We start from the raw sequence: 26,457 nt of genomic DNA, 5'->3' as shown, positions 1-26,457 counted from the left end.
CCGTTACCGCTGAGTTAGTAATTATCGTTTATTTCTTTACACAAATTCCGGATAAAAACACGAACATTTTTGTAAACCTGTAATTATCACTTTATTTGTTTTTTTTTTATTCTTTAAACAGTAAATCAACTATACACAGTAATCTGGCTTATTCGCAAATAAATAATTATCAAAGATCATTGTTCGTCGCTGTTGTGCCGGATATCCGGTGAACTGATGTATCAAATATGCATTAATCCTGCGCATTACACCGCACGCCATTTCGATGCGGTGCCAATAAATTAATTCATCAAGGAAAAAGTATTTCCTGTCCCGAATCCGCTTGCTGATCTCACGTTCGACAGTTTCCATCGCAGTTGATAACGGACCAAATCCAATCGACATAGTTCGGCACCTTGGTATAGATACCAAATTTGTTCTGCTTCCCGCAGCCATCGCCGAAGCTCGTTATACCGTAGATGGTCCATGGACTGTTTGCCTTAGTGGAGTCGCGGCATAACAACGGACCACCGGAGTCACCGGCACACGTATCTATCCGGCCACGCTTATGTCCCGCACAGAACATATTTTTCGTGATGGTGTAATCGTGGTACACGGCCCGACACCGTTCATTCGGTACGATCGGCACTTCCGCCTCGTGCAGTATGTCCGTACCGGCATCGTCGTTGTGGCGCTTCTTTCCCCAACCGATGATGGTGCACGTGTGCCCGGTCGGCAGGGCCTGATATCGTTCCGGAAGGCACGAGTATCCAATAAAGTTCGATCGCTCCACTTCCCGCGGTAGTTTCAGCAGTGCCACATCATTGTCCACCGTTTTCTTGTCGTACCGTGGATGCTTTATGCTCAGCTCGACACGGAACTCGATCTCCGATCCGTCCGATTGCTGGAGATTGTGTTCGCCAAGCCGCACAAACAACCGCTTTCGAACGCAGTGAGCGGCGGTTAGAATCCACCGGGAAGATACCAAAGTTCCACCGCAAAAAGCTTCCTAAAATGGGATAGAACAAAAAGAAAAGAACATGAACATTTCTCTCGCGCTTAGTTCGCCAGATTCCGAACAGTACCTTAAACCGGTTCAAAATGGCCACCTGCCAGGGCCACTGTCCTCGGCGGCTCGTTTTACCGCCAATGATTCGCAGCATGTTGTAGAGATAGTTCTTCTTTGGCTTGTCACGCACCATCGGCAAACCGCAGGTCAGCTGCTGTGGCATGTACTCCGGTTGCAGCAGACCACGGCGGTTAGAGAATATCTGGGCAGAGATTGAAGTTGGAAGCGATACCGTGTCGCTTCGACTCAACCCATTCGGATGCGGTCGTCGCGGTCGGGTGGGTCGGGGCGTCGTCGTTGTTGTGGTAGTGGTCGTAGTGGTGCTAGTGCTAGTTGAAGGTGGAATCGCCGGTGGAAGAATAATATTGCGACTGTTCTGATACAGCTGATTCCCGATCCACTCCTCGCAAAAGCTGCCCTCGGTGTAGCAGTAGGCAATCTCTCGTATGACATCGTTCCCACAGAAGGAAGGTATTCGGCATCGTCTGCAAGAAAAGAGGGAAAGATTGTAAAGAGTGACGGTCGATATGGCTAGCGCCACTGAGCAGACGTACTTCAATCTTCGTGTGGTGCACTTGGCCGTGCATTTCGTCCATTTGCTCCACTTTGTGTAGGGATTCTCAACCTTACGGGGCATCTCGAACACCGCCTTTTCGCGTGCCTTCCATTGAGCCATTGTTGGTCCGGACTTGAGCATCTTCCCTGGCGCTTCTTCGTCCTCGTTCGATGAGAAGCCGATAGGTTCTTCATCAACCTCGCGCTTTGCGTAACGACCTTCGCCCATGTTCGTCGTAACGGTGGAGAAAGACTCCAACAGCTGTTGATATCGCTGTGTACTGGTGGAATTATTCATCAACTTTGCCTCCGCCGACTCGGTCGTGTGCTGGAAAATGGCACCGTAATTCCTATCCAACCGTTGCGTTCCGTTCGCTCCTGCTCGTTGTTTGCTGACGATCGCCGTCGGTGGAACAACGGGACGCCAGTCTTCCTGCTCGCCAGCATCGGGATACTCTTCACCCTTTCGGTTAGAGAACCCCGTCCCGTCGCGGTAAAGATGATCGTAATAATCTTCAAAATAGTCACTCAGCTTGGACGGTTGCCTTCGCGGCAGATGATACTGGTGTGGTTGGTGTCTTGGATACTTTACAAACTTATGGGCGGCCGTTTCGTAACCATTGTCGTAGTGTGGTGCAAGCGCATGACTTGGCGACAGAATGCGCTTGTCGTCGAAATCGTCCAGATTGATCAGCAAGGGTTTACCCTTGATCATCTGGGATAGCAGTTCCTCCTTGCGATGAAACGATGGATACTTAGACGAGGATGGACTCTTCAGTATAACGTAATCGGTATCACTGTCCGAATCGTCCAGCTCGTCGTCCTCCTGGATGATGATCTTTTTCTTCTTTTTACCGTGCTGCTGCAGCTGCTTCTGCACGTGCCCGTCGAAGTTGACGATCGTGAACTGATTCAGCGGAAGTGACGACGCATGATACTCCTCCTTCGTATCTTCGATGTGTACGGTCGGTATCGGTGGAATGTGAAGCGGGACGCAACTGTAGGGGAAAGATAGTAAAAACAACAAAACAGATCATAGAGTATTACGTACGTCGGAACCGAACGCATTCGCTCTGGAACGACTTCAGCCTACATGCTCTTGGGACATATCCGTTCCTCCGTTTGGATGTGATTGCCACATTTGCGCTTGGCGATGCAGTACCGTTCTCGCTTCTGGTGGCAATAGTGATCGCACGGGCCCCATTTGGTGAAAGGTGTGAAGATGTGCGGATTGAACCGTCGCTTCCGGTGCGTCCAACCGGGTGAACCGGGCTTAATACGGCGCGGTACCGGATGGCGCCGATGTTTGACGACCTTCTTCACCTTCCGGTAGCTCCGGTCGATCCCATCCTGTTCGGTTGACCCACCAAATCCGCTGTCCGGTGCTGTCGCCGCCGGTGACTGTTCGGGTATAAACAGTTGTGATTTCGGCGAATGCAGCTTCCTCGGTGTGAAATGTTTCTCATCGATGTTACCCCGATCGGTCGAGGCTATGGGTCGTATCAGCAAACTGCTACCGAATACCGGCGTGGACTGTTGCTGAGGAATACTGTAAGACTGTACGGAATAGAACAAGAATGTGGGAGTATTGTTAGTTTATGTGTAAAAACACAGAGTTTAACTTGCAACACTGTAACACTTGCAACACAACATAATTGGTTGTGTGTTCTTTGATTAGGACTTATTCTTTTATTTACTTAAAACACAATTAAAATACAACAGTTAAAACTAGTATTGGGTAACTCAGATTCAGATCCATGAATCTGAATGAATCTTTGAACTAAATGAATGAATCTGAATCTCTGTTTTGAAGATTCATGAATCCTTGAGATTTACGAATCCTCAGACATTCACAACACTAGTTAAAACGTTTCTATCGGTCCGGTGGGTCAACACTCTCTTTTGGTTCTACCTTGTACCGCGCTCTTACTACTTACTTACGCAATGACAGTGTGTAACTGTCATTGAGAGTGACAGCGTTACAACACAGGGTGGTTATATTTAAAAACTAAAAAAACTGGTAAAACTTAAAGGCAAAATAAGCATAATTACGAATGGTGATTATCTCGTTTCCAGTATGTTCCGGTCATTATTTTCCAAGAAATTTTACATGATTAAGTTCTTTAAAAACTTGGTACTTCTTCTTGAACCGCACGATGATCGAAAAAAAATCAAAACCCACCAAAAATTCAACAATGATCGTCGGTAGATGGACGGCACACAACAAACTCACAGAGCTTATCCCACAACGGCACGTCCTCGTCGTGGACAACCACGCACGGTGTCCACCGTCATTTTGAACTTGTCGCGCACAAATGCAATCGTTGGTCTTGCCATACCTTTTCCTTTTGTGAATGGGTCCGCTCGTTTTTTTCCTTCTTCTTCCCAACACACTCATCATCCCATTCAATAAGCAACCGAAGCAAAAGCATGAGGTTTAGTAAGATTCATGAATGGAGATAGTACCCACCCCCACCCGTCTTCCAACTCCCAAGCGGGGGTTCCAAAATTACCGACCCATCCAGAGCTCATTGAACGGTCAGGAGGAGATCTGTGCTGATGATCCCGGTACCCCCCGAGTGGCTTGTAAAGCAAAAGAAGCAAACGAACGCACAACGGGCAGAGATGGTAGTCTCTCCGCTGTTTTCTGTTTCAAAGTCACGCTGAATGGAGCGGCCCGCAAAATCACTGGATGACCGCGACGGCACATGCATGCGACGGAAAGCATAAATTTTCAATGTTTATCGAACATTAACCGTTTAGGCTGCGGCAGTTTGGTAGCCTTGTGCAAACGGCACAATCGTCTGAAGCCGACGGGGACCTCCGCGCTTTATCGTGCCGGCGAGTCCATTTTACCGTGCCGTTTTAGCTCGTGGGTGCATTCCACCACGTACCCGGGGAGGGTGTTTTTTTTTTAGGCGCGAGTGTCATCTTGCATAAAAACGTGTTCCTTTGGATGTTCGTGAATGGGCGTTTAAGCCACTTCTCTTCTGGTTGGAAAAAAAGCCTTCTTATCTCACCCTGTACGTGCCCGTATATATACATTTGTGAGTGTATGCATACATTTGTATGCTACCGCAGTTTAAAGCGAACCTTTGCTATACTTCAAACGGAAACACATCTCGCTAGCAGCATCCAATCGGCATTTGGTTCCAATTGCAACGGCAACTGGATTGTCCAGCGTTTTCAGGCCCTTTGGTTGAGACACACGCAGTAGGGCGGAACCCGCGAGGGTGCAAACGAGGTGATGAAGACAATTTCCGTACCATAAAACTACAATTAAGTCACAATCGGGTAGACGATAAAGTAGACGAGACCGCGCCACGATCAAATTGCTCAATAAGCGACCGTTCCTAGTTCCGCGAGTCCGTCGCTTGTAGGGGAGTTGAAGTCACCGGACGCTTAAGAGATTCAGCGCACCCCACCTGTGTGTGGGTCGCTCGTTGGCCACTCGCTTTGTGGTAATTGTGTGCTGTGCAGGTGTCCGTGTGCGTGTGTATCTTTGGGCGGATGTAGTGGTACATAGGCAGGTGTGCGCTGATGAGGCTGCGCCGTGTCTACGCCGTGGGTGGGTGTGGTCCTTCTATATGGACCACGGAAAGATGGAAAGTAACGAGTCGGAGCAGTCACTTCATACTAACCAACGCGTTCGTCATCGATAAAAATGAAGAAAAACACAGTCGGAATAGTCGAAACGGAATGGAATGGTTCACTCAATAAAGTCATCTTAGCTTTATTCACAAAGATCCAATTGGTACACATTCAAAGACCGTGAGGATCATTGGCGGCACGCGCTCTTCGGTGAAGCAATAATCTGTTGGGATTAGCGTGTGTTCACTGATACTTACAGGTAAGCTGTCTACAGCTCAATTATTGATCGATCGACTTATGTATTGTAACTGCTTCGATTTGAAAAGAATAGAGAATCACGTGTTCGTATTTCGAAATTCGTTAAAAATTGGTTCTTTAACACCCGTTTAACCACCTACAGCAGGACAGAATTTGTGTTCTCCGTTCCGTTTTTGGCCGAAAACAATCATCCATTCATCATCTCGTACACCAAATAAACACGGCCCACATCGGGGCGTATATACGCTGAAGAACTTCATTGATAGTGAAGAACCGCGTCCCAGTCACTGGCTGCAGCAACATCGGCAGCAGCAAAAAAAAACCACAACCGTTGAAGAAACCGAACGGGGTCCGCACAAGTGGGTGCAGGATTTGCATAAACGCTGTGTTTTGATACCCTCAAACGTGCCAAAATAGGCAAACGAAACTATAATTTATGTTTGGCTCAATTTCTAGGTTATATTGTATCGTTCACATTTCGTGTGCTCGCCCGTGTTATCGTGAAGCATCGGGAGAAAACGTTGTCGTTACAGAATAGGTCAAATGTTGGTGGTTTGGTGATGATTATCAGAAACGATGATGCGGATTCGATCGGATCAGAGCTAGAGAACAGCTTAACTAGCCCATCTAGGTGTACGAAAATGTCGTTAGTATTTTGCTGTTTATACTCTCAGCTTCATTGCTGTATGGTCTATACCAGTTGTGTATAACTCGACACACTGCAATTAAGTAAAGTTCATAAGTATCGATAGATTACCTACAACCTTCTCTTGCACGACGTATGTGCCCAAAGCTTAGACATTCCTTTCTAGCGTTGTTCCGATAAAACATTATTTACGAGGCAAGCGGAATCAATCACTTGCCACTAGAGCTAGCAGACTACGCGCTACTAACAACCGCTCACTTATAAATCGTCCACTAATCCGTCGAAGGCGCACTCCCAGTGTACGATGCCTAAAGCTCGCGCTTCGGCAACACGTTAGCCAATAAATTAGTGCTTTTCATCGAATCTACCCGCAGTTCGATTGCGATTAAACGAGCGTCGTAATGGTTGCTGCGGCTGCTCCCAGTAGGTGCCACGGGCACAGAAGACTCCGAGTTTCACGAGCACACAATCCTTCGCGTTCCCCGGTGTAACAGTTTGTTGCAATAAAAGCCACTCACAACATTGCATTTGCAACAAACCCGGGAAAGGGGCAGCAGTGGGAAGGTGGGCTACCGCGTACAGGATCATATATTTCCTAATTAAAATGTAACCAAACGAAACGACCCAGAGACAGCCACGGCCCCACGTATCTACTCGCAAAGGTCAGCTCGAGCGGGCGGTGGCTACCAATCGGCTGAGATGATTTTCTTTTTCTCGAGAAATAGCCGCGCTAACAATCCCAATTGCCGTTGCTAGTTATGACACTGAGTGTCAGCGTGTAATATCATTTCCAAGGTGATAATCATCGTAATTAACGATAACTGATTCTACGGATTCTAGCACCGCGAAAGATCACGCTTCCTGGGAACGTTGCTGTGAACTATGTCATTTCATGGCATGCTGTTCCGCTATCATTATCAATCGCCGTGTGTCAAACCATTTATTTTACCACTGGTGACAGGAATAGTAACTATTGAAATGTCATCCTGATTACACTACTTCAACTGCTGCTACTATTACACTGCGTGCCAGGGTTGCATCACGATGCAGGGGATCGCCATTTGCAAATGGATTCCTACGGTCAGGTGTGTCATTATGAGCAATCTGAATGTAAATTAGCTCTCGAGGGCATATTGATTGGAATGGAAATAAAGGTGACTTCTGCAGAAGTCATCTTATTTAAATTACCGTCGAGAAGTTCTCAACTAAGTGGTGGATAATCGTTCCAAGTCACGGGGGGAATGAAAAAGGTTTATAATGTAGCAGTTTCATCTCCATATTCTTAGATTACAAACAATATAAATCGCACTACAAACGATCCGAATCACACACACACAAATCCCATCACCCAATGTCCGTTTATGTTAATGAGTTCATATCTTAAGCTTCAAGTTGTTCGTAAGATTAATTTCTGCGGATTCTTTCATGTCCAGGGAGGAGAATTAAAACCAAAAAAAAACCAAGCGAATCAAGAACATTGGTCGCTTTTAACGTTAATTTCAAATTTATGGATTGTGTCTACGAGCGGTACGAGTTGATAAGCAAACTAGTTAGCCCGGTGTGTATCAAAACCACCCGCCAGTTTTGCACACTCCATAAATTTCTGCTGCTTCCCAATTCGTGTGGTTTGGAGTTGAATTTCACACCCTTCCATTAATGGTCAATTCTCTGTGTGTGTTTGCGGGATGAGTCAAAATCGTTGGACTCCTTCGGGGGTGTCGCTTCTTAAGTAATGAAATCAGACCAACAGGCAATAATACTGCTGCTCGCCAAACCCAAGAGATTGACCAAAAAAATTGGCCATCACAAACAGCTTAGCGTTACTCCTTAGTCGCTCGCCTCATCTGGACTGGCAACTTCTCGGTAAGTTTCGTACTGGACATCGTTCAGTTTACATCACCATACTCCCGCTAGCCGGGGGCTTTGTTGGATGACTCCCTGCAGTGTGTTTGATTAATTCGTTGGTTCCCCCTTTTTTAGGACGAATCTACCACAACGGGATGGTTTTCCACCGGAAGCGAAGTATGCATTCTCTCGCACTGCGTGTGTGTTCCCAACCGGTATTTAATTAACCCGAGCTCCTGCGCCGCAATGTAAACCGGACGATTCGCGCAACCGCATATGTCAGAAATTTATTGCTCACACCGCACAATCTCCAATAATACTGCCCTTGCGCCATTAAACGATCACATCCCATTATGCGCACAGATCGAGCGAAATAATGCCCGCTCGTGTGGTGGCGGTTGGGTAAAATGTACCGAAATTAACACCGTAAATTATACCTACCCCCAACGGTGCGTGTTTACTTCGCGGTAAAGATGCTGCACCGAGGCAAGCTGCTGCTCACCAAAACCCCAGCTGACAACTTAACAAACACATTGACACTCGATGTTCGACGAGAGCAAAAAAAAAAGAAGGCAAAACAAGCAAGGAAGAAGAACGAAAAGATCACACGGGGTGAAGAAGCAGCAATTCATTCATAAATATCCGCACGCCCTTGCGGTCGTGGTGGCGGGCGCGCGCGCACGCAGCTCGAAGTTGCTGAATCCTTTTCGCCCCTGTAACGCCCCGTAACGCTTTATTTATTTATTTCTGCTGTATCGGTGAACGGGGCAGTTTTGTTTGGTTTTCAGTTTTCGGGGGTGTTTTGCGTGTGTGTGTGTTTGGCTGGGGGGGGGTGGGAATCCAAAAAGTTGTATGTGAACAAAAAAAAACCACTCGTCCACAAGAGATCACGGTTACGCAGAACCGATTGTCGCCGAGTTTTTCGCCCACAATCCGTTGCTCCGGGGCTTGCACTTGGTTGGATATGCCGTCTGCCGGAACAGTGGGACACGGACCGTTGCAGTGTCCCCGAGGAGTGGAGTGATTATAAATCTTCGTTTGACAATCATTAGACTGTTTACGTTGCCGAACCGTTTTGGCGCTAGGCTTGTGTGCGTGTGGAGCAAGAGGCGCGCACAGCCAACGCGATGTGCGTAACAAGGCGTGCAGGGGGGAAACCATATGGTCCCTTGTTGGAAGGGGGTCAGCCCCAGTCCCTCTCTCTCTCTGTCTCTATACGATCGTTCAAATGATCGGTTCGATCCGGGGGCGAATGTTGACGCGTGAATCCATTACGCCTGTTGGCGGAATAGTTTAACCGATCGTACACGTATTGTTAAACAAATGCTTGATGTGACGCGATCTACATAGGTGCGTTGGCTTTTTTTGTTGTTGCTCCTAGCTCTTGAGTGTTGCTCTCCAAACCAACCAGCCAGTGAATGAACGCGGGAAGATGCGTACAAACCATTCATAACGGCTCATCGAAGAACCCCAAACAGAAACAGGCTGTTGGCGGGCATCAAACACAGGCTTGTGAAGTACGTTCATTTTGTAGTCACTTCTACTCCTTCACACGTCCAACTTGTTAAATTAATACAAACAGAAATTATCAAACACTTACATGTGCGCTGCCGCACACTAGAGTGCGGCTAAACTGTTGCAAACCGTGTCTCCGTTGTCCATAAACTCGAAAAGTATACAACAAGTAACCTTCCACGACCCATACGTCATTCTGCCCTTTTTAACCGCACTACCACCACAGCGTGCGACTGACAGCGCGGTGAATGATTTATGTGTCCCGCACGAATAAATCATGGCTCCAGCTGGTCTGGGCGGTTGCATAGTGCACCGCGAGTGAACACCGGGCTGTGTTACAGTGACACAAAGATGTTGCGGCTCGCGAGATGGAACGTACCGGCAAAAAACCAGACCCTTGGACCAACTTGGACTTGTCATCGCTGCAAGAAACTCGTTGTGTTTTCCCTTTGGCGCGACCTGGAAGTTGCCAGCCGCCGAGTTAAGAAAGCAGGTTTTTACGTTCATTCATCGAGGTTGAAAAAGAGCTACCGTATAAACACAGGGTGTTTCTATGTGCTGTACCTTAATGGAGATCCCTTTGGGCTAGACGAGCACCTAACAGACATTGGAGCGTCACAAATTACTCTTTCTTCAGCAGATAAAGGGATTAACTTTAATACACCGGTCAGTGTGATGGTTTTCTTTTTCGAAAGGATTGTTCTATTTAAAACTCATTCAGTTCCAGCCAGCCAGCCATCCATTGCATTGTTTGCGCTTATCACTTTCATCGTCTCGTGTACCGATCACTCATGTACATGTTATACCCGTTTATTGGTTGTGTGTGTTTTTTGGCTAGCTTCTTTAACTTTCTCTATGTTTCGGATGTTTTTTTTTTGTTTTATTCCTGCACACCAGCAGCTTCAAAACTGTTTGCATTGTGTCCCCTTTTGCGATTCGCGATCATTTACTGAATTTCTCAAACAAAAGCGAGAACTCGTTTCCCTAGACATTCCAACGGACCGAACGGCGATCAAGAGCGAATCATAACTTTCCACTTTTGGCTGCCCGCAAACACCACAACTAAGCTCGGGATGATAAATGTTTTGAAAAGGGGAAAATGTAAGCAACACTCCCTAGTTACCAAACCGTACTTAACACTTGTCATGATCGCTTATAAATCATGCCCTGCACAGAAACGCTTGGGAATAAATTCAATTTCAAGCGATACGCACCATCCAATTTGTCGGCGCAGTCAGCTGTTGTTGGTCCAAACCGGGTGATGTGAAACAGCGAGTGCGCCATCTTGCGTATTTTTCGTGCACAGCAAAACAGCGAAAGGCCACTAAATGTTTTGACAGTTCCCTTTAAATGTCACCGAAGGTCAGTTCGCAAGAAGTAAACAACGGTCGACAGCCATTTTCGTTAAGTGTAGATCAAGATGGACGCACAGTGAATTAGCAAACTTGCTACAAATGACTTAAAATGAACATGCCAATCTCTTCCTCCCACCGTAGGTCACGGTCTAAAAGCCGAAAGGTGTGAAATTCAGACGAGAGAAAGTGGGAAAAGGCGATTCGATGAAAGAGTAGTCGACACAAAGAGGGGCGCGGGAATAAAATTTATGCGTTCTTTTAGAATGAAAACCTTCACATTGGGGGGTTTAGGCGCCACCGTACGGAAGGGATCGTGTCGTAGATGAGGAACGGGTGTGTGTGTAGCGCACGTTTTGGGGGACAGACACTCAACGGCGAGAGTTCATCTCAGCTCGGACGCTGTTAAAACGGTCGCCCATCGGCCAGACGATGGTCGTGTGCTCGCTTATAATTAGCCTTGAACATGACTGCAACATGACATGGGCGATAAGAAAGACAACGGGAGATTCATTAGCACCGAAAAGAATTCCTCACGAATCTTGCCAGCGAATGGAATTTACATTTTGATCGCTTGCAATGTTGTGTTTGGCTTTTGACGGGAAGTTGGGCCGTAGAGAAATGCTAACACAGAGCAGCAGTATTGTGATCGGACAGGAGTGTCCGTTTTCATCCGTTGCGTAGTAGTACCCACGGTGTGTAAATTAATCAATCCCGTGTAAGCATGTACTATATCGGGTGACAGTTAGTAGCGAAAGGATATAAATACGCCGGTCAGCCTTTGCGCGATTAGCTGCAAACACACCACGGGGTAATGTATGTAAATTTATGCTTTCTGGCATGAGAATTCGTGCTGAGACATCTTCATAACGCTTGTTAATCCCTCCTCCCAGCTATAACAGCGCATTCTAGCGTCTGTTGAATTATGTGTTAAAATATCATGTTGTTTAACTTTATCTCTTGGTGGGGTTTTGCCCGCCCTCCTTCTAACCGACCTGATTAACATTTCTCACTTCGATGGTAGGTGACCGTGTACCAATTTGTAGACATCCAGTCCGCACTGCTAGTTGGCTGAATGGTTGAAGTTTACGCTTCTACTTCCATACAGCTATAACACGCCAGTTGTAATGCCAAATTGGCAAAAATATGGCTGAGCAACAGCAAACAGCAACACCCTTGCAGAAGGAATCGCACCACGGAAAACCCGCCTGCTGCGACCCTTCGAGCTCTCGCTCGCCATCAAATCCGCACATCCACGCGCTAGACCCCACCATTATGGGGGTCGCATTTAGATCAAAGCCGCACGGATATTGGGCGCACGAAGACAGTTTTCGCCTCTCAGGCGCGCATCGGCTTTTAATGGGAAAATGGTGTTAATTTTGATGTGCTCTGGTTTTTACGATCCTCCACCGGCCACCGGCGGCTAATGTGTTGGAGTGTGTCTATTTCTTCCTGCTGCTAAATACACAGTTAAACGACGCTGGGTCGCGCTCTAAACCGCGATCCGGGATGGACACGTATTGCTGGAAGTGCAGAAGATAGGAATAAATTCTGCACGCTCCAGAAGTCGCTTAATAAAATGCGATATAAATTATTTACACTAACAGCGAGCAGCGTGTTCGAGCTGGAGTCCGGAGGCTCCGGATTCCGTTTGTTTCTATTTTCAATAACACTGCCGGATTCTGTTAGCTATAAAAATATATTAACTATAATTAAAATATACATCCACCATAACTGTATTTTAGTGGCAGTGGTAAGAGATCGCACTGTAACGATAGTTTCAGATTAATGCTCATTTCCAACGTATGTAAATGAATTTTCTTAGCAGCTAAGCTAAGCAGCTAGCCAATTGACTCTTTTATCCGTTGATTCCAACCGCTTATCAACAGCCACCATCAATTGCTTCTAACGATGATACGTGCGCACCTGTTAGGGGTTTGAACCCCAACCCACCCCACGCGCATGATCATCGCCACCCAATCTAATCAATGCGCAGCGTGTCGCCAACCATTCTTCACGCAAGGTTGTTGAGGTGATTTTTTTTTCGGTTTTGTTTTGTTTTCGGGGACATTTGTGCATTCGACACACTGCTCTGCCCACTGTCTCGGGTGCGCTCCCACGATCATCATCCATCCATCATTGGCGATCACGTGCTCATCGTGCCCTGTTTTGTGTATGCTCGCCGCATAGAACATAAATCAGCACGAATCCAATCAGTGCCGACGATGGACATACACAGTGCGAGGGGCGAAGAAAAACGGCACGGAATTCAATCAATTCCGGAGCTCATCGACCGGGAAAGCCGAAATGATTTATGTAAATGTGTACGGGGCCCTCTCGATTGTCGCACGCATTAGCTGGCCGGCCCGGTAGCCGGTCGAGGGATGTACCGTCCGATTGTATCATCAGTTGTCCTTTTTTTATATCGAGCTGCTGCTGAAGCTCGATCGTGGAATGGCATTGGTTGGCGCCACGGCAAACACCAACACCGACCGGCCAGCCAGAGTGGGTCCCGTCATTGTTGGCAAATTTTTGTACGCGACACGCAAATTTACGTTGTCACTGATAAATTAATTTGACAGCTGCATTTATTTCAAACAAAACACCGGCTTGTGTGTGTGCGCGCTCGCGTCTTCCCAACCGAAACGGAAGACGCTAAACGGCAAAGGCTACAGCGGGGAGGGAGGGAATGGGTTCAACGGATGCGTTTGAAAGCGTAACGTACGTAGGTGTTACATAAATTTATGAAACCCAAATGCTGCAAATGCTTATTCGATTATTCTCTTTCGTCCGTTGGCTTCGTTGTTTCTTCCACTTGTCGTAGAATGCAGCTCCTTGCGAACATGGACACAACCGATCAGCAACGGGTAGATGTTGCGAGTTTTGCAACATTTCCTGTCATTTTCCTCCGCTTTCGGTCTTTCGTAATCTCGTTTGTTATCTACACAAACATCGAATCGATGATCAGTTCAGCACTGGCCGTGCACAGTGTCAGCAAAATGGCGAAGAAGAACGATGCACAAAGCTCACAAAGCAACGCAGAACCTTCCGCTTCTGACCCTTCATCATCTGCCCAGATTAACGTTTAACATTTCGATTGGCACAAATACCAATCAAGATCCGCGCCCGATCAAGATCATGGAAAAACGGGCAACCAATCCACCACCATAGCTCCCTCCCGCGTGCTTAGCGTTGGGCGATACTGCAAAAGGTTGTGGACACACCGTACCGCGCCAGACATCTCTGTGCGAACTCTAATATTTGATCGCCTATCACCGGACAAAGATCTCACGGACGTGCAAATGTTGGGTTAGGATATCGAAATTTGTTTTGCGTTGAAAGAAATTTGATATCCGGATCAGATCTTGGCGGAGTTATTTTCGTTCGCTCTCGACGGTACGATGCAAGGCAGCGACCAGCGAGACATTTCCGGCATGATGTGTTCAACCGCGCTCATGGTGCATATTAAGCGAACTGGTTCTGTTGGGGACGCGGACGGGCTCTTGGTGAGAGTTTTATGGTGCACCCCCAGCCCCGGGGGTTCCAGTTTGTGCAAGTCCAAAGGAGGGCGAGCAGCAACAATTAACATGCGACTTTTTATGGCAAATTTATGCTTATAGCCGTAATCAAATGATAATTTTTCGGAACCTAATTTTTGGACGCTATTGGTCAATGTGTCAGGAAAAGTTAGCGCGAAGTAGTTTATTATTTCATCATCGTGGATGCCGAAAAGCACGAGAACGGAATTTGAATATGATATTTTGCATAATTTTTATTTTATTACGATTAAAATAGATTCAGAATTATTGAATAATTTGAACTCTTCGCCCGTAATGTTTTGAAGTAAAGAAGACTACATATGTATCCACTTCAAAAAGGGGTTCTCAAACTCAGAGAACTCCATTTCACAAAATGAATTCCACATGTGTCCGTGCGCTGTAAACGTTTTGTAGCAATCATCCAGCAAATCTAACAACTTCTTATGCCACTTCACCGCCTAATCGGAACCCCTAAAACCTGAACACAAGAATAGAATAAATAATTGGTATCCAGCCCTCAAAACTGCTACCAGTCAAACCAGCCGAAACCATTATCCACCAATTCCATCTGTCCGCTGGGATGGGAGGGGAAGGTTCCCCAAGCAATCTCCAAACGACTAGTGTGTGTTTTTTTCCTCCTCGGATATCTTCCCAATACCTAGGGTTACAGATTTATTGATATCTTAATGTTGCTGGTCTAAACAATTCCCAACCCCAGCGTTGTACCTCGTTCTCCTCCCACTGACAACATAATTCATAGAGGGCCCCGAAGTCGCGCACCGCCCCCAACCGGAGCGGCAGATTAATTGATGCGTTCGAGCGCAGCACGGGTTGGTAGTAGCCCTAAGGGTGGTAGTAGGCCCTTTTTACTTCGTGGAAAAGCTGGAAACGGAAAATCAAATGATACTCTAATAGGTTTATATCGACAACTCGTCCCCCTTCCTGGGGGCCTGATGTGATGTGCCTGTACAAAACACCGTAACAGGGACGGTTAACAGCAACACACACGATCTTCTCCTCTTCTGCTGTCTATGATTTAGAGGTCATCGATGATGATAGAATGTTTATCCCATCAGTCCGATCAGCTCAGAGCCCTGAGAGCTGGTGAATGCGTGTGTCTGCCGGGAAGGGATAGAACGAAGTTAATCCCTTTTGCTGCGGATGCACATGTCCTCCAGACAAGATCTTGCCGTTGTGTCTTCGCTTGATCGCCGACTCGACGACAGTTCTCTGTGCGGGAAGAATGTGAAAAGTAAAAAAAACCTGTACCACCACCCTTACTGGAGATGGGATCCATCGACAACTTGGTTCGGTTCGGTTTTACGTTCTTACTTTTAGTAGCTAACTCGGTTGTGCTATCAACAGCATGAATGTCTACAGATATTCATGCCGCCCTAGCGCAGCAAGAGTTACCCACCCCACCCCATCTGACCGTCGCGCCCTTAACGAATATGATATATGATCGTGTTTTGAAGAACTCGAACTTACATTTGATCGATCGATCCGTTTGCGTGCTGTGTGGTCCAATGTGCGGCCGCCGACCGACTACTTCAAGATCATCTCGGGCTCGTGAGCAGCTCGTCGTAGCTTTTTTCTTGGAACAACGCACCGCAACTAGCCGTGTGCAATGCGTGCACCAACAGTGCTGAGAGGTGGTGATATTTATAGGCAAAAGCATTGTAGTCCGAAGTCTTCCGCGCCTTTCAAGGCTAAGTCTTGTGAGGATATAAGCGATGCGAGTCACCACCATTGCCCACCAGAGATAGACATCTCGCGTCTGTTGAGTAGCACGAGTCCATCAGCGAAATGAAGCGCTCTCCCTCCTTGACGGGGGTGGTCCTCTAATCGATTTCACAGCCACTTTCTTCGAAAGTTCCGCAAACCCTGGCTGTGGGCCTCAACCAGGGCGCCAAGGTTCATAAGCAATTCAACGAGCGTGTCGCAGAAAGTGTCAAAGAAAACCGCATTTGCTACAGCTCGATTGTCAACCCCCCGGTGAAGGGGGGTTGGGGTTGCAAATTTCGTTTCCCTTTTTTCTGCCCTTCTGCGCTCAATATGCAACTTTCAGTGGTGCAACGAGGTGGAGATCAATCAAGCGCGGAGTGCTTTCGTTACGCACGTGGTACTGTGAGAGAGGGCACCAGGAAGCGAACGCGTCCTCCATTGTTGGGGGGCATGGGCATGTTGAGCGAGATACTTCTATTCTGTGCCATTTTTGCTGCGACGATGGTCACGCCTTAATGTGTAAAACATACTTCGCTCGACCGCTTTTCAAGAGCAGAAAGCCAGCCATAAATTGTTGTGAGCCCGGGTTGACGATGGGAGGGTGTTTATAATCCTCCTTAATTAACAACAACGAAACTGCACACGTCCGGTCGCTCATAAAGCGAAGCTTGTGGACAAGAGTTTCCGGCCATTAAAATGAAATGTGACTTACGAGTTTGATTGCTTGCTTTTTCGGTAAATGTTTAGGCGATCCCGATCCCGTGTTGTGTAACTGTACTGAACATGCCCGTGAATGTCACAAACTTAAGCTTCTTCAGTACACAGTACACGTTTTTTTGGTCACATTTTTACACAACTCAACCAAACCAAGGGTGGTCCGCCACGTTATCGGAAGCGTATATCATCTCTCCGTCCTTTAGGAGGTACCCTTCTGCGTCATGCATAGTAAGTTCGTTCTTCCCACTGTCCAAATGCACTCGCGCGAGTGAAAATATCCCACCAATCGGTGGCGTTGGAATCTCACCAAAAATTCCGGCACGTCGTCGGGGCCCACACCCGGGCGCGCGAAAATTGATTAGTATGCGGCCACTTTTCCTCTTGGGCGCGCGCGCTCCGAGTGTCGTGAAAAGTCTCGCACCGCGCGTGGATGCAATATGCAAACGTGCGGAATGTGACGCGGAGCATTCGGCATGCGGTGGACGACGCGTGAAGCACACTCCATCGGGCGATCGTGACTGGCAGTGGAGAAACGGGACAGCGGTACCGCCAGTGTGCTGGTGGCCCAAGGGTCTGTGGAATGTGGGTTTTGTTTTCGCCTCCACCGTGGTGCTCCGCGACTGCCAACACGGCGCATTTGCCTGGCAGGGCCCCGGTAGGTAGATGCTGTAAAATATAATGAACTTTCAGGTTCCAGAGTGACGTTCGTGCGGATCCCACCGCGTTTACCGATTATTGTAATAGAAACCGATCCATACGGGAGAACTACCTTTCCCGGGGAAGGTTTGACAAGCGATCACGGTTGTGTGATCTCGGCGGGATGATGATTGGGACGCGGGATCAGGAAAAGGGGTGGTAAAAATGGCAAACTCCTGAGTCCGCGCCCCGTATGCAATGCCTTACCCACCGTTTAATATATTGCACCTTGTTTTTTTAAAAGGGTGTAACGCGTTGTTTTTCACCCATTCGTCCCAGGCCGGCGGGCGTACAACAGCGCGAGCGCTCATTGTTTGTGATTGGCAAGTGGCGGAAGTGCCGGAAATGCGACGCACGTCTCGCAAAATTCAAATCAACCACCCCCTGACGTTCGAATGCAAACCGACGAGTGCTCTATGCGAACGAGCGCGCTAGATGCGCCAGCTCTCGTCAAAGTGGTTTGCAACGGGCTGCACGAGCTGTGCATGACTTTGGATGGGGTTTGTTAATCAAATCGAGCTTAAAATTGGTTCCAACACCTGGACAGGGTGTCTGGGGAATTTTCCACGTCAAGTCACTTGACGTGAATGCGATCCCCGTTTCCGTTTCTTGCAATTGTTATGAGCTCATTTGAATGGTATTTAATAATTGTTTTGATTGTTTAGCAGACATAAACATTTCGTTTACTAAGAGTTTGTTAAGAGCACTTGATCTTCATCTAATCCGCACCTTCAAAAGAGGGCATTAAAGGCATTTGTTTATCAAACCGCGACGAAAGGTCAGCGCTTTAATTTAATTTCAACGCCGTTATTTCCACCCCAAAACAATATCTTTCTATTGTCCCCCAAGGGGGGTCCCGTACGGTCGCGCTGCACAAAGTAGGTTACGCCACGGTTTACGGTTCCCAGATGTAACTCCCCCAAACCCGGGTAATTCATGATAAAAACCGATTGGAAAGGTATTGGACACCTTTTTAAACCATAATTTAGCGTTCAATAGTGGCCATTTTGCAGCGCACAATGTTGTAAACATGGTCTGCTTACCTCCCCCCCACAATGCACAACAGGCGAAGACAAATTGGCATTGCTCGGCCAGAGTTCCACCGCTTACCCATCACATTAACAGCACCGAGTGGAACGAATTCGAAATGAAAACGTCATAAAGTAACCGTTTCCGTACGGGTTTTTTTTTTCTTTCTTTGCGCTCGCAATATTTATTTATTTGTATTTATTACCCCATATCATTACCTACATATATTGCTTTGAGGTGGGGTATTTTTTTTCTTCGCTCGCACCACACACTTTTCGCGCTGCGTGTAAGCAATCGTCCGAGAATTCCAGTGACGATAAATTAAGATTTTTTCCGCCGCTTTTGCCATTCTTAACAACGGAGCAATGGAAGCGTAAAATCCAAACAGACGTAGGGAGAAAACCAGTCGCCTGTTTGGGATAAATCATTTTCGAGTGGTTTGAAAATGCGGCACCACCGCAAAACGATATGTCAGCAGGTATTTAACTTTCTTGCAAACCAATAAAAAAAACACACGCGATAAAGATAAGGCAATTGAAAGGATACGAAAAAAACACTCAAGCAAACCCATGCACGAAGGAGCATAATTAATGGTCACCCTGTGCGAATTTCTTCCAAAACCTACCCCAACATTGCACGTCGAAACGATCGATTTTAATGTGAAAACCGTTCCCGTCGCACTGTAGTTTGCGGTTAAAATTTATTGATAAACGCAGATGTGCTGTTGCCCTTTGCTTAATGCGAGGACATTTTTTTTTCGCCCATTTCGGCCACTAAATGATGAACGTCCTGCCGGAACGGGTGGTAAAAGGTTGGTCAAACGCTGTCAATAATTTGCATGATCGTATAATTAAACCGAACTTCTTGGACAGATTTATTCGTTGAGCATTCGTTTAAAACATCATAAATTTTGTGCTTATCCGCATTGGTAAACGGTTTACCTACAGAAAAAGCTTAAATCAACAATCACCTCGAAGGGGTGGAAAAGCAAGAGCTAAATGCCACTTAACCATTTCGAGATAAATCATCGTTAGAGTAATGAATGTTATAAATAATGCAGCATTATAATTTTATAAATTTTACCATCCCCAATCGTATGCAACAAATTAGTGCCGCCATTACGGTACAATGTGTTTCTTTGTTTATCATAAAACACACGCAGACACATTCTGTTTGCCGTGGTGTGGCGTGGTAAGAAAATAATTAAAGACAGTTTACGGAAGGCCAACCGAACTACTAAAATCTATAAACACAAGTTGACGGCCCAAACAGCAAGCAAAGGGAAGTCTCCTGTCAATCAAGGCTGGTAAAGCTACTGATAAACATCCGAAGATGCATCCGGGGTTCGGTGTGTATGTGTGCTGTTAGACATTCGAATAAACTGCAGTATGGAGCCGCATTTGCTGGCGCAACTAAATAAATCTTCCCATCTTCCCGCAATATCCCGCCTTAGGCTGTGGATAGTGTGGCTTTAATTTCTAGCCCCCGTCCCGACGGTGTGTAACGGCATCAAATTGGTCTCTGATTTTTTGGTCCCATAATTCACCGTCTGGTCTGGTTTTGGGGGGTGGAAGGTGCTAGATAAATCACGCAACGGGGGTGAGATGAGCTGGAGTGAAAGACAAACACCATCCCTAATTGGTGTCCTACTGATTTGATGTGTCGAATTTCACGCTAGATTCAGTTGGAGTTTTGACAATGTTTCGTGCGTTGCTGTAAGTGCAAAAGGGGGTTGGAAATAATTCTTACAGTGGTGGAAGACATAATACACCTGTACCGCTTATATAAAAGGTTCAGTAATGCTCTCTCATTAAACACCAAATCCCACAAAAAAGGAAAGCAGGCTTAATGCTGCAACCTGCCGGTTAGTGAATAGCTTCTCTCTCCTTTCCGGACGATCGCAGCCGTGCTGGAATATTGAGAAGCGGAATTAATCTACCAACATGCTGTTGCCGTTTTTTTATTATGTTGTTGTTCCCTTTATTTATGATGATTGGCTAAAATTGTTTTGACGTGTGTTCGTCTAGCCACAATTATTCCCGTCCGCACACAGCGCCGTTAATCATGCTCAATTTAGATTGCGTTCAGCCAGAAAATGCGTCCCTTTTTTCCCATGCGATGTACGGCACACTGTGGGGGCTCGCCCAAGTGTGATCAGTTTGCGAAGAATTCGCCTCCCGTGAACAATTAGACAAATTATTGTTCTAGCAGATGGTTTTTCCCCTTGTGCTTCGTGTGTAGGACATTGCTCTGAATGTGATTTCCACTTTAGAAAAATTAAACAATTCACACCACGGAAAATTGGCAACGAATTCAGTTACGAAACACGAGAAGAGCCAGACAGGAACTTTCCCATCACAAATGCGCAACTGTTATTTATTAATGTACTGGAACTGAAACATTCGCCAAACCGCCGACCCCAAACGATCCAGATGGAACTAAACAGGTTTGGGATAGTATAGTGAATGTGACGACGTTAAAGTAAAGACAAATTAACCACGGTGTCCGCATTAACACGGTGTTAATTAAATTTGAAATAGAAAACCTTTCCAACGATCGACTCTTTTCACTGCTTTATAGTGTATTAATGACTTAAAAGCTGAAATAATATTGAAATTATATAAACTATAGTGAAATTACCTCACTTATATCAGAAACTTTCCATTCTTCATTTCGCGTTTCGCGAGTGAGTGAAATTCACATCTCCACACACCAAAATGGGACTCCTCCAGAACGGTCCCGTTTCTGCGGCCGAGCTCAATCATTCTTGTCCCCGGAGGTCACTTTCCATTACCTTATACCGATGCCCTACAGAGCTGTTGTACCAAAGATGGGCAATAGGCCACAACCCATCAATCCGTCATATCCGTTCATGGACTTTGCACAGACACTTAATCTGCCCCCAATGAGCGGTGGGATTTCAGCACGATCCGCAACAACAAGATCCACCTAAAGCACCTTCGCGATCGTGCTGGAACAGCGGTACACCTCGACTACGGCGCGTTGATTGTTCTGCCAGTTGCAACATCTTCATAAAAAAGTAGGTTCCCTTTTCCTTGCAAGCGGCACAAAACCTGCTGCACCGAAACCAGTATAAACAACCGCTCCGGCAATCGTTTGAACAGCTTGAACATCTTGCCTTACGATGATGTTAATTCGGATCGGATCATAAAAGTGAAGTCGTGGACCCCTCGTCGCTGGGGTAAATGCGTTTCGGTTAAGGTCACCCCATTTGTCATAAAGTTTTCACTCGCTTAACACTTCGGGTGGAAAATATCTAAAGTACGCTTCGGCGTAGACTTAGCCACATGAACTCCTGCTTGTTTTGCTGTATAGACAGGGTACTGATCTCTCTCCCCCTGCTTAATGATCACCGTTGTAACTCCCGTTTGTTACATCATGTAAAGCGGTGGATTATTGCCAGACCCAGAACAAGCTTACAGGGAATTTGTCCAACTTTTCCAACAGAAAATCAGTCACTTTCAGACGCTATCGTTTAACGCCACCGTCTGGAAACGATCATCCACTAGGCAGGAACCGCACCGCACCACACAGAGTGCGCACGTTAAACACCTCACACTAATCTTCCAGCTGAATCTTGTTGTGACGGCCGACTGACAGATGGACACATTTTCCCCCGCCGTTAAACAGCACACCGCGGCCACACCGAATATTTGGTGGGTCGTTACGGAATAATAAAGCCAGCGAAAAATAACAACAGCCAAACCCGGAAAAGCGACACTAGACTACGCAAACAGCGACGAGTCGGGAGGAAAACCAGTGGGACACGCATCACGTATGCCACGCCCGGTCCTGATCTCCCAGCTGGCTATTGGAAAATGTGGTTCCAACGTGTGGATGGGAAACCTATTTGGTGCAATCAAACGAAACGACACGCGGAAAAGCGCGTCCCTGTTGGGGACAGAAGGTTAAATGTACCATATCATGTTACCAGACGACACACCGCGGTATCCACCACAGTTTGGTGGAAGCTTTACTGCCGCTTCCGTCCGAACACGGCGTGACTTATGGCCGTCACTTCCTTCCCACTAGGTGCGCCCATCCCCGCCCGGTACAAAGGCGCAATTCATTATATTATTTCTCTTGTTTGAAAACGGGTAATTAAGGCGCCCCAGAGAAAGTGGCGTTGAATAATGAGCGGACGGTTTAGTTTTTGGCAAACGATCTTCGCCACAGGGTGGAATTGCAGTCGAAAGAACATAAAAACCAGCAATGCTGGGCATTTAATGACTTTTTCGAGCGTTTTTTTCTGGTTTGCGTTTCTGTGGCCATTATAGAGATACAGGGGTGCGCCTCAATTTTCATAACCTTTGCCATGCCGCTTGAAGTTCAACGAACTTCTTCAACCCAGCTGCAGTTTACCCGACATTGTACTATCTACCGGCTCGCCTAATTCAGTTACGCGTTCTGCCACCGAATGAATGCCACGCTTTCAATGGTGGACTTTATTCAAATCAAGCGATCCGTTGCCAACTCTCTCGATTGGTAACACCGGTTCCGTTACAAAGACCCCTGTTTGGTCGCTGAACCGGGTTCGATATGTGAAGAATAATTAAAAAGAGTTCATCTGGGAACCATCAGCAGCGCTGTCGGTTCTGCGAAACCGATGACCCGATGGTACCACGACTCATTGCAAACTCAACAAACCCGAACCGAAGCTGCGCCCAACCGCATCACGAACTTCCCTTTCGCTTGCAAATCACTTCCATTCAACCACGAATGCAGGACAACGTAAAGGAAGGAATGGAAGGAACGTGTGACAATTAATTTCTTCTTGTCACGAAACATTTAAAAGAAATGAAACGCCCGCGACGCTCGGGTGCGAGATAATCTCGCGAAAACAATCATGTTTAACACGAAATGATCCCGGCAATGGACGAATGCTAGCGAGGCTTTATGCAGAGGGGCCGTGAGAAAACATCCCTGGCACCAGTTGGTACCGTGTCCGGATGCTGCGGCTTCTCGTGAGCACACGGCAAATGGACATGATTAGGTGCATAAATTTATCGATCCATTTGAGGTGTATTGCTGAAATCCGTTATCCGAATGTGGCCACGGATGTGGTACGGAATCCACACCAACAACAGCAACAGAACCCTGGAAACCGTTTCCTTTCAATGGGGCAGAGTGCTATTTGAAGATCACAGGCACCAGGAAGACTTCACACATGGAGTAAGGTAAAGCTGCTACTACTGTTTGCATTGGAATAACATTTGTGTACGCTTCAGATGCACTCTTACGGCGTTTGCAAAGCCAAGCCAATGAAGGCAAGGATTAAAGAACATTTATCTCCCTAAAGCCAAGCTGCTGCTGCTTCCCGGTGGTGTTGAAAGCGTGGATAGTAATCCACCATCCAGTATCGTAAACTGGATACCGTGCTGTGTACCTCATTGCATGATGATGTTCTTATCTGGCACCGTTTGCAGCTTCGTCGCCCCTCACATATGCTTTACCATGCTAATGTAAACAACCGACCGAAAAAACGAGTACAACTGAGCATAACCTCAAAAAAAAACATACACCCCCTCGTCCCACGATCCCCACAGCCCCACAAAACAAATGCGTACAGAACGGCAGGGCGTGTGTAGCAACTTACCTCTAATGCTGGCACCCATAGAATGATCACAAGCACTGGCACGGAGACGGCGACTACGGCGGTGTGGCGCACATAACTCATCTTACTGCCAGCTGCTCCACGCTCGCACAATACACACGCACACACACAGCGGCTTGGATCGTGGCAGCTTCCGATGTTACGATTGCATAAATCTTCAACGGCTCACCACTCACACTGACTGACGGGCAGGACACCACGCAATCGGCGAGCGCAATTACACATTGAGAAACGGGCTTGTCATGGAGGTTTGACTGTCTTACGGTTATCAGGGCTCCCGGGTAAGATGCGATGAGCACGGGACCAGATGATTTCCTTTACACCGAACAACCGAACGAACACCGACCGGAACACTAAATGGAATTTTTCCTTCGTTCCAGCTTAAAGCCACCAACTGTGTCAGAGCCAGAAACCCAGAATGCCCTGGAAGTGGAAGAAGAGAAATAGGCAAACATTAGCTCAAACCCTAAAAATTGTTTGGTACGATTTGCTGGTCGATAAGATATTGAAACAAAGTTTAACATAATCCCATTTGATTGATATTTGCGTAATGCGCGTTATCCAGTGTACGATACTAGATGGTTCAGGTATCAAAGTAGTAGGCCCTTCAAATCTGGTAATTATATCCGTTGTCGTACAGGTGTTATAGAGAGGCTTTTGTTTCTTCATCCATTACCCTTGGACTTCAATGCTGTAAGGCCTGAACGAGTGATAAGTCATACCAGAAATAATGTTCACATGAGTTATGCAGCTACAGTTAGTATCTCCAATAGATTAGTACATAAGCCATATAAGCCGTCACTATCACGCGTAACAAACATTTCCTCAAAGTCTATTTATCGTTTGATATCCGCATTCACGTATCGAATTCTCAGCAAGTGAACTCGGATTGGACACAGCATAGTAATGCTGCCAGGACGTTGAAATAGCCCACGGAGCGAAATACCTCAGAATAAGTGCTCTTAAATGGTGTAACCTGCGGTTCATTTTACCAGACATTCGGGGAATCTTTTCCATTAGTTGTAAGTGATGCAGTTTCCTGCTCCCTTTGGGAAGCTATAAATACGCAAACAAGATCGTACTTTGAAGATCGACGACATCGTTGCGAATTCTATGGAAACGAAGGTGTTGAGGCTTGAATGAAGATCAAGAGTGGATGTGTGTTCCCGAATACACCCGCAACTTCAGGGCACAAAACGTTAATTGCACTGAAGAGGATCTCTAAATAGGGTAACCAGAAGAGTAGTAAGTCTAAACTGGAAGTCTAAAGCTGGAAATAACCAGAGCGCTCTTGGTGGCGCTGGATCTTATTACAAGCGAGGTTTCGGATGTTATTTTTAGCGACAGCCTCCTTACACTATTTCGCGTGGAAACAAAAAACCTCACCAGACACCAGACGTGCGCCGTTTTCACCATTTATAAATCCTTTGTCACTATTATAGCATCGGAAGCAAATGGATCGCGCAACTTTGGCAGAACCAGCAGGCACAAGCCGCAAGGGGCAAAGAAATGAAATTAAAATAATAAATCGTCACGTTTGTTAACTGCAGTTTTCAAGCTGTATTTAGGACACTGTGCAGTGGAAACACATGGAAGCGTTTTGCTTTGTACGCATCAAGCACGCGGGGCTGATGTCGCGTCTGCCCATATGGCGCCCTATACGCACTGTCATTGAACAGCTTAAAACATGGTTATAACCTTCATAACGATCACTCAGCACTGCTCATCGGCTCATAGCAAAGGAAATACGCCCCGATCGGCATTCTTGTGAGCACTGTATGATGTATTTATACCATAACATCATTCATTTTATAGCGTGCTATAAAATGACACTATTACGAGACCCTGCGAGCACTATAGGCGGAACATATTTTCATTTCATTTACACAGCCGTTTTTAGAATTGCATCCCAATTCTGTTCAAGGTACCACACAATTTCCATTAAACATTCATCCCCACCGTCCTAACGGTGGTTCGATGCGTTATCGAAATGATCTGACCGCTTTGCTGCTAATTATCGTTCCACTTCCACCAGTGCCGTACTAATTCATCTTAATGTGATACTTTCACGATCACCCTCCAACCGGCAACCCGGCAATGGGACGATCATTTCAATAAATTGTATTTATTTTAGCTTCTCACCCCCCTGCCCGGACGGGATTGATCTTTAAAGGAAAGGCGTTTGTTCTGATAATCTACACACTCAAATGAGGGAGTCATTATGGCGCCGAGAGAAAGGGGAACCGGTGGATAAAATTGCTAAATTATGCATCTTCCCGGGGAGTGCAACGCCACCGGGATGACTG

At 46.6% G+C, this 26,457-nt stretch overlaps 1 protein-coding gene across 1 annotated transcript; it reads right to left on the bottom strand.

Moving 5' to 3' along the window:
- Positions 1–93: 93 nt before the first annotated feature.
- On the bottom strand, positions 94–24,223 carry LOC128301789 (uncharacterized). The gene is made up of 5 exons (XM_053038419.1): positions 24,134–24,223; positions 2,697–3,160; positions 1,603–2,601; positions 1,065–1,533; positions 94–988 (listed from the first exon to the last, which is right to left on the bottom strand). The coding sequence occupies exons 1-5, from the start codon at positions 24,212–24,214 to the stop codon at positions 332–334; spliced, it is 2,670 nt and encodes an 889-aa protein (XP_052894379.1). The 5' UTR covers positions 24,215–24,223; the 3' UTR covers positions 94–331.
- Positions 24,224–26,457: the final 2,234 nt, after the last annotated feature.

The sequence above is a fragment of the Anopheles moucheti genome, chromosome 3, assembly GCF_943734755.1.
Source record: "Anopheles moucheti chromosome 3, idAnoMoucSN_F20_07, whole genome shotgun sequence".
Lineage (NCBI taxonomy): Eukaryota > Metazoa > Arthropoda > Insecta > Diptera > Culicidae > Anopheles > Anopheles moucheti.
Note: the sequence above shows the minus strand (reverse complement) of the source record. Positions and strands in the feature narration are given on the sequence as shown.